The sequence below is a fragment of the Podarcis raffonei genome, chromosome 10, assembly GCF_027172205.1.
Source record: "Podarcis raffonei isolate rPodRaf1 chromosome 10, rPodRaf1.pri, whole genome shotgun sequence".
Lineage (NCBI taxonomy): Eukaryota > Metazoa > Chordata > Lepidosauria > Squamata > Lacertidae > Podarcis > Podarcis raffonei.
Genome location: NC_070611.1, coordinates 76287007 through 76304270, shown reverse-complemented (window position 1 = coordinate 76304270; position 17264 = coordinate 76287007). Strand labels below are relative to the sequence as shown.

General features: G+C 45.1%; 3 protein-coding genes across 7 annotated transcripts in view; 2 read left to right on the top strand and 1 right to left on the bottom strand.

The window, feature by feature from the left end:
* Positions 1-12565, top strand: part of LOC128421723 (zinc finger protein 709-like) — a 49523-nt gene extending 36958 nt beyond the window's left edge. Inside the window, exons 1-3 of one of the 3 annotated variants that reach the window (XM_053404861.1) lie at positions 6233-6680; positions 9022-9160; positions 10580-12565. In XM_053404861.1, coding sequence (XP_053260836.1) covers positions 10760-12364 — 1605 coding nt within the window. In that variant the 5' untranslated portion in view covers positions 6233-6680; positions 9022-9160; positions 10580-10759 and the 3' untranslated portion in view covers positions 12365-12565. Of the gene's footprint in view, positions 1-6232; positions 6681-9021; positions 9161-10579 lie in introns of those variants that run through there. The other 2 variants (XM_053404863.1, XM_053404862.1) reach the window with 2 other exon arrangements.
* LOC128421742 (zinc finger protein 665-like) overlaps positions 1-17264 on the top strand; it is a 168821-nt gene that overhangs the window by 84316 nt on the left and 67241 nt on the right. Inside the window, exon 2 of one of the 3 annotated variants that reach the window (XM_053404914.1) lies at positions 7573-7745. The exons of the other annotated variants lie outside the window; for them this stretch is intronic. The gene's annotated coding sequence lies outside the window, so the exon portion shown is untranslated. The remainder of the gene's footprint in view (positions 1-7572; positions 7746-17264) is intronic. 3 annotated transcript variants of the gene reach the window in all.
* LOC128421703 (zinc finger protein 665-like) overlaps positions 1-17264 on the bottom strand; it is a 136964-nt gene that overhangs the window by 65091 nt on the left and 54609 nt on the right. The window lies entirely within an intron of this gene.

Below are 17264 nucleotides of genomic sequence, written 5' to 3'. Positions count from 1 at the left end.
TCTTTGAAATCAATAAATCACAAGACACTGATATAAGAATAATTTGGGATGCCAGTAAAGCATTTCTTAGAGGCTTCTATATCCAGCAAAATGCAGGGGAAAAGAGAGCTTATGAGAGGAACTTAGAGCAGTTAAGAGAAGAAATAGCGAGCAATGACAAAATACTAGCGAAGGAACCAAAAAATAAAAAGGTAGCACCAAAAATCAAGTTATTACAAACATAATTCTCGTAGTTGTTAAGCATTGAAATCCAAAATAACATAAGATGGATGAAACAGAGATCCTTTGAATTTGCAAATAGGCCCAGCAAAATACTGGCATGGCAACTGAAGAAGAGACAGAGAGATTAATAGATAAAATCAAAGACGGCGAGAAAACGAGAAGAAATAAGTGTTTTATCAACCACTTCAAAAATTTATGTAATATAGGCAAGGAAACAGAAGAAGATATAAAAAATTATCTGCAGGGGAAAGACTTACCCAGAGTGGGAATAGAAAAAAATGCATATCTAAATGCCCCAGTTTCTATGATGGAAGTACAGGAGGCTATTTCCAAAGCGAAGTTGGGGAAGTCGCTGGGCCCGGATGCCCTTACTGCCTTGCATTTAAAAAAAATGGAGGAAGTAGTGGCTACTCCGCTGAAAGTACTCATAAATAAAATAATGGCGGAAGGAAGAATCCCGGAGTCATGGCAATTAGCACATATAACAGTAAACCCTAAACAAGACAAGAACAAAGAGAATATAAATAATGATAGACCAATATCTTTACTTAATAATGACTACAAGATATATGCGGACATATTGGCCCAGAGATTAAAAACAGTGTTGAGTGAAGTCATTAGCCAAGATCAGACAGGATTCTTACCGGGAAGGAAGATGAGCAATAATGTGAGACTTGTGATTGATGCTATTGAATATCTTGACTGGAACCCAGGGAAGAAGGCTGCATCTGTTTTTGTGGGTGCTGAGAAAGCCTTCGATAAGGTATCCTGGAGGTTTGTGGAGAAGATAATTGAAAAGATGGAATTGGGAACAAGGATATCAACTGGATTAAGAGCAATTTATCAAGACCAAAAGGTAAATTTAATAATTAATGGGGAGATGACGGAATACTTTAAAATAGAAAGGGGGACAAGACAAGGGTGTCCCCTATCTCCCTTGTTATTTATTTTAATATTGGAGGTACTAAATCAAGTTATCAAGTCAGAGGAGGAGATTAGAGGTATAACACTAGGAAGAGTCGAATATAGAATAAGAGCATTTGCCGATGATATGATTGTAATGGTAGAAGAACCAAGAGGAAGTATAAGCAAGTTGCTGAGAAAGATGGAGGAATTTGGCAAGGTGGCAGGATTTAGGATAAAGAAAGAAAAAACTAAGGTGGTGGTTAAGAATATGGACGAACAGAGCAAAAAGAATTTGGAGCAATGAAAAATATCAATTTGTTTGAAGATAATTATAATAAGACCTGGAAAGAAGTTAAAAATCAATTAGAGATTTGGTAAAGGTTAATGTTATCAATAAGGAGGTGAATTTCAGTGATTAAAATGAATATCCTGCCAAAGTTAATGTTTCTTTTTCAAATGCTAATGATAATAGGCAAAGTTGATTGCTTTGAGAAATGGAGAAAATGATTTAAGATTTTGTTTACCAGAGGCTTTTTGTTAGGCCTAATATCTAATGACATCCCCAGAGAGAAGAAAAATGTATTCCTTTAGGCAACTGCAGTGGCCAGAATACTGATCGCAAAGAATTGGAAGGGGGAGAAAACTCATCATTATTAGAATGGCAAAACAAACTGCGAGTTTGTAGAAATGGGAAAATTGACGGCACTTATTAGAGGCCACTCAAATCAGAGAATAATCAAGGAGTGGGATGGTGTGAAGGAATACATGAAAAAATATTGTTCCGGAATTGAAATAGGAATAGATAATGGGTAAAACATGCAGGGGTAAGCAAGAAAAGAGCAATAGAATTAATTGAATAATTATTAAACTATAACAACACAACAAGATGGAAGAAGTAAAATACTGAGATCACACATGGGTGAAGGGGAGTGGGGGGCCTGTGGGAATCTATAATATTATTTATAATATAATTTTTTAAATTGTGTTTCATTTACATATAGCAAAAGGAAGCCTAGAGTGATTATGTATATTTTAATTTAGGTAATCTATGTAATAGGCTTAGGGACGCGGGTGGCGCTGTGGATTAAACCACAGAGCGTAGGACTTCCCGATCAGAAGGTCGGTGGTTCGAATCCCCGCAACGGGATGAGCTCCCGTTTCTCGGTCCCTGCTCCTGCCAACCTAGCAGTTCGAAAGCACGTCAAAGTGCAAGTAGATAAATAGGTACCACTCCAGCGGGAAGGTAAACGGCATTTCCGTGCGCTGCTCTGGTTCACCAGAAGCGGCTTAGTCATGCTGGCCACATGACCCGGAAGCTATACGCCGGCTCCCTCGGCCAATAAAGTGAGATGAGCGCTGCAACCCCAGAGTCGGCCATGACTGGACCTAATGGTCAGGGGTCCCTTTTCCTTTACCCATGTAATAAGCTTATGTTAAAATACGAATATGGATTTTGAATTTGATGCTTGTACTTTGTTTCTTTTTGGGTTTGAGATTAAAAAAAGGAGGAGGAGTGGGGAAAAGGAGAATATTCAGCTTCAGACCATTCCCTGACAAAACACATTGCCCTGTGGCCTTCCTGCCTCTTTCCTCCCTTGCTCCCTTCTGCCGGTTTGTGTGCCTGACTTAGGTATCCTGTGTGCTGTATTTTTTTACTGCTGAAACTGATTTGCTCCTCATGAGCAAAGTTTTGTGCCTCACTGGGGACCCATTGAGAATGTATGCTTTGAAAGCTCAGTAAACTATTACTGAAGAAGTCCTGCTGCCTCTGTGTGTGTTTTTGACCTCAGTGTGGGACTTGCTCTGCACGTGGCCCCTACTCTGCTGCTACTTGGCTCATGGCCTGGAGTTGCTCTACTCAAGCATGCAAGACGGTGCGTCTGCATGTGACTGTGGTTTTTTGCACTGTTATGGAAATGACAAGTGGGACCCACATCTTTAAAGTTGTTGCAATGTTACAAATCATCAAACCTTTATTGGCATCACTTACAAACATTCAGAATAAGTAGGCCAGTGCGATCTCGTCGCCATTTCAACAGTACAGTCATTTGCCAAAGGGAAGAAGAGGCAAGCAATCTATTTCATCTCTCCAGCAAGGGCAGGATCCTGTAGCCTACTTCGGTGACAAAAAATCAAATAGAGGAACTTAGCTACTGTCTTGGGGAGCTCCTGGTCTCTCCCCTGGAATAAGAAGTGTACAACCTCCTTCTCTGGTTTCCAGGTTGGAATGCATAGGTGGTCTAAAAATTGTTGGCGGAGATCATCATAGATTTTACATTTAAGGGCCATGTGAGCTAGAGTTTCCACCAGGTGGGCATCGCATGGGCAGATCCTATCTCCTTCTGCCAAACCCACAAACCTGCCCCAAAGGAGGTTAGAAGGATTAGACTTGAACCTAGCCAGTGAAAAAGGCCTTCTTTCTTGCGGGTTAAACAAAAATTGTAAATAATTAAGGTTAAATTCCTGCACCCTAGAGAGTCGAAAATAAAGAGGGGACCATGTTTTTCCGCAGCTGAGATTAGTTCCTGGAGATCTATGTCCCGCAGCCTAGTTTTTAACATGGCCTTGGCTACTGGGAAAGCCATGATGACAATGTTGCAAATATTATGCCTGAATGTATCCTTTTGACCTGACAGCTCAGGGAAGATACCTAGCTTTATAAATTCGTAGAAAATCCATACTTTAACTGACTCTCCTCATTCCAATGCCATTTTGATCCTTAAAGAAAGGGGAATTTGGGCTCTACCTCCCTCTGTGAACCAAGAAGCAGAAAATCAGATCGGCAGTGTCAAGCGCTCGTCCTACACTCGAGTAGGATCCTGGTAGAGACACATGCCCGACTGGCATGTTCTCTCCCTCCTGGTCATTCGTTTGGGAGCTTCAAAAGCTTCACAGCGACTGATGCCAACAGACATCGGCACACTTAGGGATCTGCAGAGTGTTTGCAGTTTGCGTAACAGAGCTCAGCAACTCAGCATTTTGGCTAATCTACTTTATTTACATATAAACACACACGCAGCACTGCAACATGGCTCCCTCTCTCTCTAGCATCAGACAGCAAAGAGAGAGAACAAAGGACAATAGTCTCACTTCACGGAACACAGGAACACCAACATCCTGTCTCCGTCACTTCCCACTTGGTGGAGTCAAAACATACACCGTCATGTGAAAGACAACAATCCCATGACTGCAATCACGGAGCAGGAATTCTAACAGGCAGCAGGAACAGGGCATCCCGGCATAATCCCCCAAGCGTAAGAGCACAGACACGGCCCCCCACCCAGGGAGTGACCAGGGGGGCAGCAAGAGACATCCGCAGAGGTAGTTGAGCAAGTCAGGTGTTCTGAAAGCCCATCTCCAGACCAGTCCTGAGGGCAAGGAGATGTCAAGAGTTTTATTGTTCTTCCGGTGATGGGGAGTTAAGAGGTGTTGGGGAAGGTGTCTGATAAAGAGACCTAATGTTGGACTTGTGTCACCCTTGTAGACCCCTCCCCCTTTGTGACATGCTAGTGATGTAGTGATGATGGCTCAGTGATGCTGCTCCAAGTGTATTCTGGGGGAAAGAGGGAAGTTTTAAAAGAGGGGGGTCACCCCTTACTCGGGGTTCTTACTCCTGTGGGGACCTGTTGCATAACAATAAGGATCATGGTCTACTGACCGCTGTTTTGTTGGAGCTTCCTTCTTTTACTGACCACATGAACCCGTGGGGGAGCAGCACCCCGACGAGCTTGGCTGTTGAGTCGTCTGTCACCCCAGAATTTTTCATTACCAATAATGATCTTTTAAAATGTTTATATTTTTTGTTGTCTGCCACACTCCAAAAAATTTCACCATCTTTTCTATCCCCAGCTCTGCTATCTGTCTCTACTCATTTTTCTTCTGTTGTCTCATATTTTTACCAACAATTTATTTCAATTTTTATTCAATTTAACACCTGCGACTTGGCCAAATTGATTAATCTTGTTGAACACCGTTGGTATACTTTCCAGTGGGCTTCTACCATTATTACCAGGTTGTTTGCAAATGCCTTAAGTTCATATGATCTTCATCCCACTGTAATAATAATAATAATAATAATAATAATAATAATAATAATAATAATATTTATTTGTATCCCACCCTCCCTGGCCAAAGCCGGGCTCAGAGCGGCTAACAACAGGTAAAAATAGCCCAGTGTACAGAAAATTGCACAGTCAATTAATTTAAATACATTCTAGAATCAATTCAGAATCAAATTAATGGCAACCATCGGGTTAGGGTTCTATGAAGATTACTGAAGGAGAGGGGGGGTCGGACTGTGCATTGGCGAAAGGCCAGGCAGAACAGCTCCGTCTTGTAGGCCCTGCAAAAAGATATATTGATGATGCTGTGAGAACTCAATTCCCCGATATGGTGGGAAAGTTTTAAATGTCAATGTCGCCCCCTGCTCTGGGATCACTTGCTGTTGTTGAACCTGTTGCACAACAATAAAGAATCTCAGTCTACTGACTGCTGTTTTGCTCCAAATTGCTTTGCTGGAATTTCCTTCTTTGACTGACCGCACGGACCCGCAGGGGACTTGGACCCTGATGAGCTGAGCTGTTGAGTAGACTCTCAACCCAGAATTTTCCTTATCAAAACCTTTCTGCAAATGGCCTTTGCAACACAACTCCCTGGATGGTTACAAAGTAGACACATTTGCCTCTTTGCAACTGATGCTTTCGCTTAGCCCCGTTTCCTCAATGAATCCACCCATTTCTGGATGAAATAGAACTTCTGCCAGGAAAACCTGAGCTGAAATAGTAAGAAGAGCAAAACAGCAGCCCTGTCTGACCCCAGTCAGCCTCCAGACGCCCCCAGTCACGTGGCAGGAGATTCTTCCTGAGCCCCCCCCCCCCATCAGTGATGATCCAGATATGATCCATTGATGATCCACATGATCCAAGCAGACTGGTCCAAAGAGCAGGTCTCTAGGCCTGAATGAAGCGGGTCTGCGGTGATGGATTCTGGAGTCAAGAAATCCTCCCTTTCCAGTGATCTCTCCGGCTGGCCAGGAAAAGGCAGGGAGCAGGAATCGCCAGGCATCCCGATGGACAGACTTGTAACGTTGCCCAAACATGAACTCGGAGTCTGATCTGATTTCCATGCAGAACTCATTTTGTGACTTCGCTGTTGGATTGTCGGGATCAGCCCCTCCCCCCTCTCCTGATCCCAGAAGGAAGACGGGGGGGGGGATTTCCTCTCCTCCTTCCCCCCCACCCGCTCAACACTTTCCCTCCCCTCCCGGCACATCCTTCTCTCATCCCGCCCACACAATCCCAGATCCCGCCCCCAATACATTGCTGCTCCTCCTCCTCCTCCTCCAATCCGGCTTCGCTCCGGAAATGAGGGGGGAGCCCCCCTCCCAACCTGCCTGCTTCTCCCGCAAGTGGAGCGTCCACTCCGGATTGCTGCTCTGCCCCGTAGATCTAGGGGGGGCGCTTTCGGAAAGGGGAGGAGGATGGGAAGAGGAGGATCCCCGCCCAACGTGGATGTTGCAGGAAAGAAATGAGAATCGGAGCGAGGACAAAGAGGTAAAGGGGTCGCGGGGGGCGGAGAGGGGAGAAAAGGACCCAGAGACCCCTCCAGCTCCCCCAAGCGCCTTCCGTGGGGTCTGGATCCCGGCACCCCTGCTGCCAAGGGGCGGAGATGGGGCGCCCACCCACGAGGACTCCCTGGGGCGCGGAGAAGCGGGCCAGGAAAGGGTTAAGGGGTGCGGGAGGCGCCTGGATAGAGACCCCCTGTCCCTCCCTTGCTCCTGTCGGGGGGGCTGCGAATGGAGAGGTGTGGCGCGCAGGGCGAGGGGTGACCCGAGCCAAGGGGGCCTTTGGGTGCAGGGGAGACTCCGGGAGAGAGGGAGGGGGTCGAGGAATGGGGGGAGGGAGGGGAGCATCCCTGGGTGAGAGAAGGGCAGCGGGGGGGGGGGGGCGGAGATAGGAAGACCAGTCTTGGGGGGGCGTCTCCATAGTGCCTTCCTCGGGGAATCTCCGGAGGGGCCGCCTTAGGTTCTCTCTCCCGCCCAGCAATCAACCCCCCCTTCAAGGCGACCAGAGACGGATCCCTGGAAAGTGGGGGTCCTGTCCTCCCACCCCTTGCTTCCTGCAAGCTCCATCCTCTTCCCACCCCATAAGCCCCTGACCTGCCCAGTCCAACCTCTGGTCCCCTGGAGAGGAGAGGAAATCCGAGAGGAAGAGGGGAGGGGGGAGGCCTTCTCAGAAGCAGCTCTTTGTTTCGCAATCCCACCCAGGAAGCAGCCAGAAACCTTTCCCTCTCTCTCAGGCTTCCATCTTTATTGTCTTTTCCACTGAGGGTGAGGATAATGTACACCTGTCATCAGAAACAGGGGTGCAGAGTCCATGGAATGGCTCTCAGGGCTGATACAGAAGTTGCACCTCAAAAGCATTCTGTTCCAATTATTCTTTGTAGGCAATGTCAGAGTGACTGACAAGCTGAGATACAATCCTTCAGCATCCGATGACAGTGACTGCATGAATCTTCCCAGTCAAAGGACCCATTTTCATGATAGACAGTGCCTGGGGCTGGAGGCTCTACACACCGGGTGTGCCTGTGCAGGCCAAAGACTGCCAATATTAGCACAGGTGAGGTGTGTGACCTTCCCAAATTTACAGACTGTATGTGAATGAGAGTTTGTGGGTGGGATTATAGTTTACGGCAACCCTGTGATTTTCTCCACCCATAACATTTCATGAGCTAATATTGAAGTACAAATTCCAAATTAACTACAAAAAATCACATGATAATAATAATAGTACAGTGGTACCTCGGGTTCAGAACTCAATTTGTTCTGCAGGTCCGTTCTTAACCTGAAACTGTTCTTAACCTGAGGTACCACTTTACCTAATGGGGCCTCCTGCTGCCGCCGTGCAATTTATGTTCTCATCCTGAAGCAAAGTTCTTAACAAAAGGTACCATTTCTGCGTTAGCAGAGTCTGTAACCTGAAGCGTCTGTAACACGAGGTACCACTGTAAAAGTTATAGTATTCGTCTTTTCCCCCAGCCACTCTGGGCAGCTTACAGTACATATAGGGAAAGGGAAAGGGACCCCTGACCATTAGGTCCAGTCATGGCCGACTCTGGGGTTGCAGCGCTCATCTCGCTTTATTGGTCAAGGGAGCCGGCGTGCAGCTTCTGGGTCATGTGGCTAGCATGACCACGCCGCTTCTGGCGAACCAGAGCAGCGCACAGAAACGCCGTTTACCTTCCCGCTGGAGTAGTACCTATTCATCTACTTGCACTTTGATATGCTTTTGAACTGCTAGGTTGGCAGGAGCAGGGACCGAGCAATGGGAGCTCACCCCGTCGTGGGGATTTGAACTGCCGACCTTCTAATGCCACCCGCGTCCCTACAGTACATATAAAAGACAGTAAAACACCCAACATTAAAAAACCTCTTGAGACAGCTGTCTTCTAAATGTCAGATGGTTGCCTACTTCCTTGCCCTCTGAAGGGAGGGCATTCCATGGGGCAGGAGGCCCTCTGCCTGGTTCCCTGGAACTTCACTTCTAACAGCAAGGGAAGCAGCAGAAGACCCTCGGAGGCGGACCTCCCTGTCCAGACTGAGCGATGGGCGTGAAGATGCTCCTTCAGGTCCACAGGGCCAAGGCAGGGGCCAAAACAGCACTCAAGTAAGAAACAGACAAGCAGAGTAGAGTAATAGCAGAATATGAAGTGGGAGCAGGCGCATTTCAATACTGTAATTCATATATAATTCAGTGTCAGAGTAACCCTGGGACTAGATAGCAAGCCTCCAGGTGGACGTGCCCCATCTGCCCTTCATTTTCCTCTTCCGCACGGGCAGAATCTGCCTTCTGGACTGTGGGATTCACGGTTGTTCTCCTCCTCTCCATCCACCAGGGCTTGACTTCAGGTGCAGCAGAATTCCCCAGCCCCCCAAGGATTTGAGACCCAACAGCTTTCCTCACCTGGTTTAGCCGGCCGGTTGAAGCCGTTGCTTGAACCCCTGTTGCATGCTGACAGCTTCTGGAAGCCACAGGTGAGAGCTGAGTGCAGGGTGGGGACCAAGGGTGGAAAAATGACCCCAGGAGGTGCAGGACATGTCCCCCACCAAAGGAACTACTGCTCCCCAACACCCCATTACATCTAGATGCAGGTAGGGAGCCGTGTTGGTCTGACGCAGTTGAAATAAAAAATTTAAAAATAGTCCAGTAGCACCTATGATTGTTCTAGATTTAAGCTTCCGTGTGCATGCACACTTCTTCAGATACACTGACACAGATGTCACCAGACCCATGTATATCGTGGGAGGGTGGGCTGGGGTTTTTCTCAGAAGGGTACTCCTACTAGCATCTCCTACTACCCTTCACTATATGAAGAAGTGTGCATGCACACAAAAGCTTATACCTAGAACAAACTTAGTTGGTCCCTAAGGTGCTGCTGCTGCTGTTGTTGTTTATTCATTTAGTCGTGTCCGACTCTTCATGACCCCCTGGACCAGAGCACGCCAGGCACTCCTGTCTTCCACTGCCTCCCGCAGTTTGGTCAAACTCATGCTGGAAGCTTCAAGAACACTGTCCCACAATCTCATCCTCCGTCGTCCCCTTCTCCTTGGGCCCTCCATCTTTTCAACATCAGGGTCTTTTCCAGGGAGTCTTCTCTTCTCATGAGGTGGCCAAAGTATTGGAGCCTCAGCTTCACGATCTGTCCTTCCAGTGAGCACTCAAGACTATTTTTTTTACCTTTTTTAATTCTACTGTGTCAGACCAATATGTCTACCTACCATTAAGTACAGTTATCTCCTTGCCTTGAATATCCTGCTTTTCAGTGCCAGATTAGGATAGTCCTGTGTCAGAAGACAAACAGAGGATCAGGCAGCACATCATTATTATAAGGAGCAATGGGGGTGGGTGTTTCTGTCTAGGATTCCCATGTGCCAGCTGCTTTCCTTCTGCTTCTCCTGCTCTCTCCATGCAATGTGAGGCATGTAGACAGAGGTCCATCTCCAAGAACAGGAGGTTCCCTGAGCACCCATTCAGCTGACCCCAAGCACCAAGCCTTGTCACTAGTTCTCTGACTGACCCAGACCACAGTCCCTGGAAAAGATGTAGACCTGGGTCTCACATAATCGTCCGTATGGACCTCCTGAGGCCAATGGGACTGTGCAGGTGATTCATTAAGAGACTGAGGTGGAAACGGGGTCAACCACTTGATTTGAAAGGATTTCCCACAGGACAACAGTATTCCAAGGTCATGCTGTGTTATTAAAGATGAGTTAGGATTATGAAAGGTTGTTGATGCATTACTACCATTTGACATCATACCATTTTCATTTCCTAAAAACTGGGAATATCGGTAAGACATGGGAGAATGTAGGAGATGTTGAAATAAGAGAAGGTGCTAATGGCGGTTGATGTGTCCTTTTTTTTCTGTGTTCTTTTTCCTGAAACCCAAACAGGATTTCCTTTCTGCCCACTCTGAAAAAGGTGATGGAGAAGACAGAATTGCAGGGGACAGGACACCTTTCGTTTCATTAGGAATAGCCATTAAAATGTGTGAAATGTGGAATATGCTTCACTGAACGAGCACACATAGTTCACATCAACAAACACAAAAAGGAAAGAACCCATTTAAAGGTATGGAGTGCGGAAAGAGCTTCTCTTTCAATGCAAAACTTAGAACACACCAGAGGACTCACAAAGAGAGAAAATCTTTTAAGTGCAGGGAGTGTGGGAAGAATTTCAGTCAGAGTGGAAATCTTAAATTGCACAAACGGACTCACACAGAGGAGAAACCATATAAGTGTATTGAGTGTGGAAAGAGCTTTAGTTATAGTGGAAAACTTAGGACACATCAACGGACTCACACAGGGGAGAAACCATTTAAATGCATGGAGTGTGGAAAGAGCTTCAGTCAGGGTGGAGACCTTAGACGACATCAACGAACTCACACAGGGGAGAAACCATTTAAATGCATGGAGTGTGGAAAGGACTTTATTACGAGTTCACAACTTAGATCACATCAACGGACTCACACAGGGGAGAAACCATTTAAATGTATGGAGTGTGGAAAGAGTTTTAGTGATAGTGGAAGCCTTAGATCACATCAACGGACTCACACAGGGGAGAAACCATTTGAATGCATGGCGTGTGGAAAGGACTTCAGTCAGAGTGGACACCTTAGAAATCATCAACGGACTCACACAGGGGAGAAACCATTTAAATGTCTGGAGTGTGGAAAGAGTTTTAGTGATCATGGAAGCCTTAGATCACATCAACGGACTCACACAGGGGAGAAGCCATTTGAATGCATGGAGTGTGGAAAGGACTTCAGTCAGAGTGGACACCTTAGAAATCATCAACGGACTCACACAGGGGAGAAACCATATAAATGTATCGAGTGTGGAAAGAGTTTCCTTTTTAATACAAGCCTTAAATCACATCAACAGACACACACAGGGGAGAAACCATTTAAATGTATCGAGTGTGGAAAGAGTTTCCGTTGTAATACAAGCCTTAAATCACATCAACAGACTCATACAGGGGAGAAACCCTATAAATGTATGGAGTGTGGAAAGAGCTTCAGTTATAGTAGAAACCTGAGAATACATCAACAGACTCACATTGATAAGAAACTATTTCAGTGTATGGAGTGTGGAAAGAGCTTTAGTGATAGTGGAAGCCTTAGAACACATCAACGGACTCACACAGGGGAGAAACCCTATGAATGTATGGAATGTGGAAAGAGCTTCACTCAGAGTGCAAACCTTAGATCACATCAACGGACTCACACAGGGGAGAAACCATTTAAATGCATGGAGTGTGGAAAGGACTTCAGTCAGAGTGGAACACTTAAAAAACATCAACAGACTCACACAGGGGAGAAACCACATAAATGTATAGAGTGTGGAAAGAGTTTCCATTCTAATACAAGCCTTAGATCACATCAACGGACTCACACAGGGGAGAAACCATTTAAATGTATCGAGTGTGGAAAGAGCTTCATTCAGAATGGAGACCTTAGAAGACATCAACGGACTCATACAGGAGAGAAACCATTTACATGTGTGGAGTGTGGAAAGAGCTTCAGTTATAATGGAAACCTGAGAATACATCAACAGACTCACATAGGTAAGAAACTAATTAAATGTATGGAGTGCAGAAAGACCTTTGGTGATAATGGAAAGCTTAGAACACATCAACGGACACACACAGGAGAAACCACTTCAATGTATGGAGTGTGAAAAGAGTTTTAGTAATAGTGGATGTCTTAGGAAACATCAACAGACTCACACACGGGAGAAACCATTTTAATGTATGGAGTACAGTAAATACTTCACTCAGAGTGGAAATCTTAGAAAACATCAGCAGATACACAGGGGAGAAACCATTTAATGATATGGACTGTGGAAGGAGCTTCAGTCAGACTGGAACCCTTGATTTATGTCAACAAACCCTCACGAAAGACAAACTGTATAAATATCAGGAAAGTAGATAGAGGTTCACTCTTGGAGCCAGAATCTAGTACTAAAAGAGTTTTAGAATTAATTCAAGAATTTGGTAAGGTTGCAGGATTCAAATTGAATAAGTTAAAAACCAAAGTTCTTGAGAAAAACCTAACACCGATAGAGAGAGAAAAGTTCCAGAATGAAACAGGCCTGACTGTGGTTAAGAAAGTGAAATATTTGGGGATTAATATGACAGCTAAAAATGGGAATTTGTTTAAAGACAATTATGAAAAATGTTGGGCTGAAGTGAAAAAAGATTTAGAAATTTGGTCGAATTTGAAGCTTTCCTTGTTGGGTCGAATTGCAGCTATAAAGATGAATGTATTGCCTAAAATGTTGTTTTTGTTTCAAACTTTGCAAATTTTGGACAAAGTGGATTGTTTCAAGAAGTGGCAGAAAGACATTTCCAAATTTGTCTGGCAGGGCAAGAAGCCTAGAATAAAATTTAAGATATTAACTGATGTAAAGGAAAGAGGTAGATTTGCCCTGCCAGACTTTAAACTCTACTATGAATCAGCAGCATTTTGCTGGTTGAAAGACTGGCTGCTTCTTGAGAACACAGACATTTTGGATCTTGAAGGTTTTAACAATGTTTTTGGGTGGCGTGCATATTTGTGGTACGACAAGGTGAAAGCACACAAAGCTTTTAAAAATCATATTGTCAGGAGAGCACTGTTTAGACTAGATATAAAGATCTATTGGAAAATAAAACTCCAAGGTGGTTGTCACCAATGGAGGCAAAGGCTCAGAGAAAACTTAATATGGAGGCCAAATGGCCAAAATATTGGGAAATTTTGGAACAAGAAGGGGACAGACTGAAATTGCAGAGTTTTGAGAAATTGAAAGATAAAGTGCGAGATTGGCTTCATTATTACCAGATAATGGAGGTTTACAATTTGGATAAGAAGGTTGGTTTCCAGGTGGAAAAATCTAAATTGGAAACAGAACTGCTAGAATCCAAAACTAAGACTTTGTCAAAAATGTATAACTTGCTGCTGAAATGGAATATTCAGGATGAGATGGTTAAATCTGTAATGATTAAATGGGCACAAGACGTTGGACATAATATTATGTTTGCTGACTGGGAACAGTTGTGGACTACCGGGATTAAATTCACGGCATGTAATGCCTTTAGAGAGAATATTATGAAAATGATATACAGGTGGTACATGACCCCAGTCAAGCTTGCAAAAATCTATCATTTGCCCGATAATAAATGTTGGAAATGTAAGGAAAGTGAAGGTGCATTCTTTCGCCTTTGGTGGACGTGTCCCAGGATTAAGGCTTTCTGGGAAATGATATATAATGAATTGAAAAAGGTATTTAAATATACCTTCTTAAAGAAACCAGAGGCCTTTCTCTTGGGCATGGTCGGCCAAGTGGTGCCAAAGAAGGACAGAACTTTTTTCATGTATGCTACAACAGCAGCAAGAATACTCATCGCAAAGTATTGGAAGACGCAAGATCTACCCACTCTGGAAGAATGGCAGATGAAACTGATTGACTGTATGGGACTGGCAGAAATGACGAGCAGAATCCGTGACCAGGGAGAAGAGTCGGCTGAAGAAGATTGGAAAAAATTTAAGGATTATTTACAGAAATACTGCAAAATTAAGGAAAGTTAAATGGTGTTGCATTGAAATTGAGTGGTTTCTAGCTGTAATGATACAAAGGAACATAGATGGGAAAAAAGGGTTTGAAAAATAAGGTAATGCTATAAGCTGTAATGCTTTAAATGAAGGATTTGCTGAACAAATAATTTTAATTGGGATACAAGGAGGAGAAGTATGAGGAGGTCTGAGAAATTTGTTATTTAAAAGTATGATTTATGAACTTTATGTCTTTTTTAATGTTTTTGTTCTGTTTTTGTGTGTTTGTTTAAAAAACTGGAAAATTTAATAAATATTCTTTAAAAAAAAAGATAGAGGTTCACTCTTAGTGGAAGTTCAAAATCAACAGACTCACGGACAGGAAGAACTTTAAGAGTTGAAACCCTTCAAACCATCAACAAACTCAGAGGGGAGAAGCAGTTTAAATGAAAAGACTGCAAAAAGTGCTTTATTTATAATGGAGTGATTAAGGAATATCTAGGGACTCTCACATGGGAGAACCCATTTAGATGTATGGAGTGTGGGACGTCTTCCTCTCAGAGTCCACTCTGAGCAATAAACTCAGCAGGAAATCATTCCTAAAAGCATGAGGTATAAGTGAAGTTCTGGTGTTTATATGTAAAACTGTATAATAATGAAATAAGGCAACATATCACAATCATGAGTATAATTTTAGATGAAAGTACCTTTGGTTTTTGCACCAAACTCTGTCACCCCCCCATGATCTCCAAGCACTGCTTCTTCACCAGAACTTCATCGCTGCCTCCTGTCCTGCGCGTTCTGAAGAAACTTGAAATACTGAAATTGAATGGGAGATTTCCCCCCAAGCCTAATTTCAAGAGGAGGAAGGAGGGGCTGCAGGTACCAGGGAAGTCTCATGGGGGGCTCATCTTCACTCATGAACCCCATGGGGCAACCCCAGAGCTCCTGCTCATTCTGGGATTTGAGGAAGATAGTATTTTTCCATAGTCCCAGAATTTTTGATTCAGTCATGTACTCAGGAGTTTTCCCACCAGAGGACCACAGTGCTGTAGCTGCTGCTATTGTCATGGACTGGCTGGTGAGGGGGGGGAGGCACCAGTTGGGGGACCCACAAGGGCAGAAGGCTCAGAGCCCAGGGACGGGTGGGGGGATGAGCCGAAAGAGGGAGAAAGGGGAGCAGACCGGAAGGGGAGATATTGCAAGCTGAGGAGGAAACAGGGTTTGGTGAGCAGGAAGAGTCTGGGGCAGAGAGCAGTTCAGACTCAGAGGGAGGAGAGGAGGGGGCCAGGAGACCCAGAGGAGGCCGGCTGCTGAAGCATCCATAGAGATTCCCCCTCCTGCTGCGACCAGCTCCCCTCTCCCCAGGGAAATCCACTTCAGACCCCATGAGCCTGTACATATTACATGTATATTAACAGGTGTTTGGTTTTTTGTCCCAACATGCATCCCTTTAATCTTATTGATAATGAACTGTATTTTCTGCCCATTCACCCCGTTTGGAGAAGTCCCTTTGGAGCTCCTTGCAATCTCTCTTTGTTTGAACAACCCTGGACAATTTGCTGCCATCAGCAAACTTTGCCCCCTCCCTGCTCCCTCCTAACTCTAGATCATTTATGAACAAGTTGAAAAGCCACAGGTCCCAATACTGATCTTGAGGGGACTCCGCTTTCTGCTCCTCTCCATTCAAAGAACTGTCTGTTTACTCTCTTGGTGTTTCAGAAGGAGGGCTGCCTTCCTGGTGGTGGGATGGCAATGAGCCGAAAGAGGGAGAAAGGGGAGCAGAATGGGAGGGGAGATGTTGCAAGCTGAGGAGGAAACAGGGTTTGGTGAGCAGGAAGAGTCTGGGGCAGAGAGCAGTTCAGACTCAGAGGGAGGAGAGGAGGGGGCCAGGTAACCCAGAGGAGGCCGGCTGCTGAAGCAACCAGGGAGACACCCCCCCCCCCGCTGCGACCAGCACATGCCTCTGAGTCTGGCGGTTAGAACTCTTAGAATGTGGGGATCCCATTTTTCAACCAAAGCAAAAACCCGCCAGCCTTTTCCCAGGTCTTTCCTGACCTGACAGTCGTTCGTCTTCTCTACGAAGGACGCTACAAAGTCCTTCTCCCTCCCTTTACTTACCATGGGGTCCCAGCAACCTTTTCTGCCTCTTACACGCTATGGAAAAGAGTTCCTTTCCATTGGACGCCTGGCAGCCCAGTGCCAAATCCGGCTGCTCCAGAGAGAACGGAAAGGAGCTGTAAACGCCCTTGCGCTCTGACGCGCACCAGTCACTTCCTCCCGGATCTTGGTGCTGCCGGTGCAGCTGCATTTAGGAGAAAAAGAGAAATTGGAAACCGAGCCCAAGTCCCTTGCTATCCAAAGTGGCCATTGGACCAGCCTTGGGGCGTCTTCCTTGGGGAAAAGGTAAAGTTTCAGATCTCAGGTTCCCCGACAGGGAATGAGAGCTTTGATTGGGGTTCTCCCCTTGCAGTTAATTGCCTCTCTAATTTCAGAACCCCAAGTCTCCCGTACTCCCCTTCCCCTCCTCGCTACCTCTTGCCAGGAAGGCTGGGAGTGAAGACCGTAAGCAAAAGAGACAGCCAAGGATGAGAATCTGGGTTGCTGGGTGTTTCAGAGAATCCCGCCCACAATCTTCTCCATTCCTAGACTCACGTCCGCATGCGCTGCTCCTGGCCACCCCGGGGTCTTTTACTAGATTAATTTATGGCCGGCCTGGGGCTGAAAATAATCTACCTAAAAACTAAATTACTGACAAAAAGCCTCACAATGGAAGAAAAAAAACCTTCAAGAAAAACAGGCCTGGAAATTAAAAATAAGGTTAACTACCTAGAGATCTGGATTTCAAATAAAAGTTTAAATGTGTATGAGGATGATTCTAGTAAAGTATGGAAAGAATTTTTTAAAAAAATATATGGAAACCTAGACCAAACTCCATCTCTCACTCTGGGGAAGAGTCTCGGTTGTGAAAATGAATATCCTCCCCAAAATGATTTTCTTATTCCAAACAAGGCCCATCTTAGGAGAAATGAATTGGTTTAAGGAGT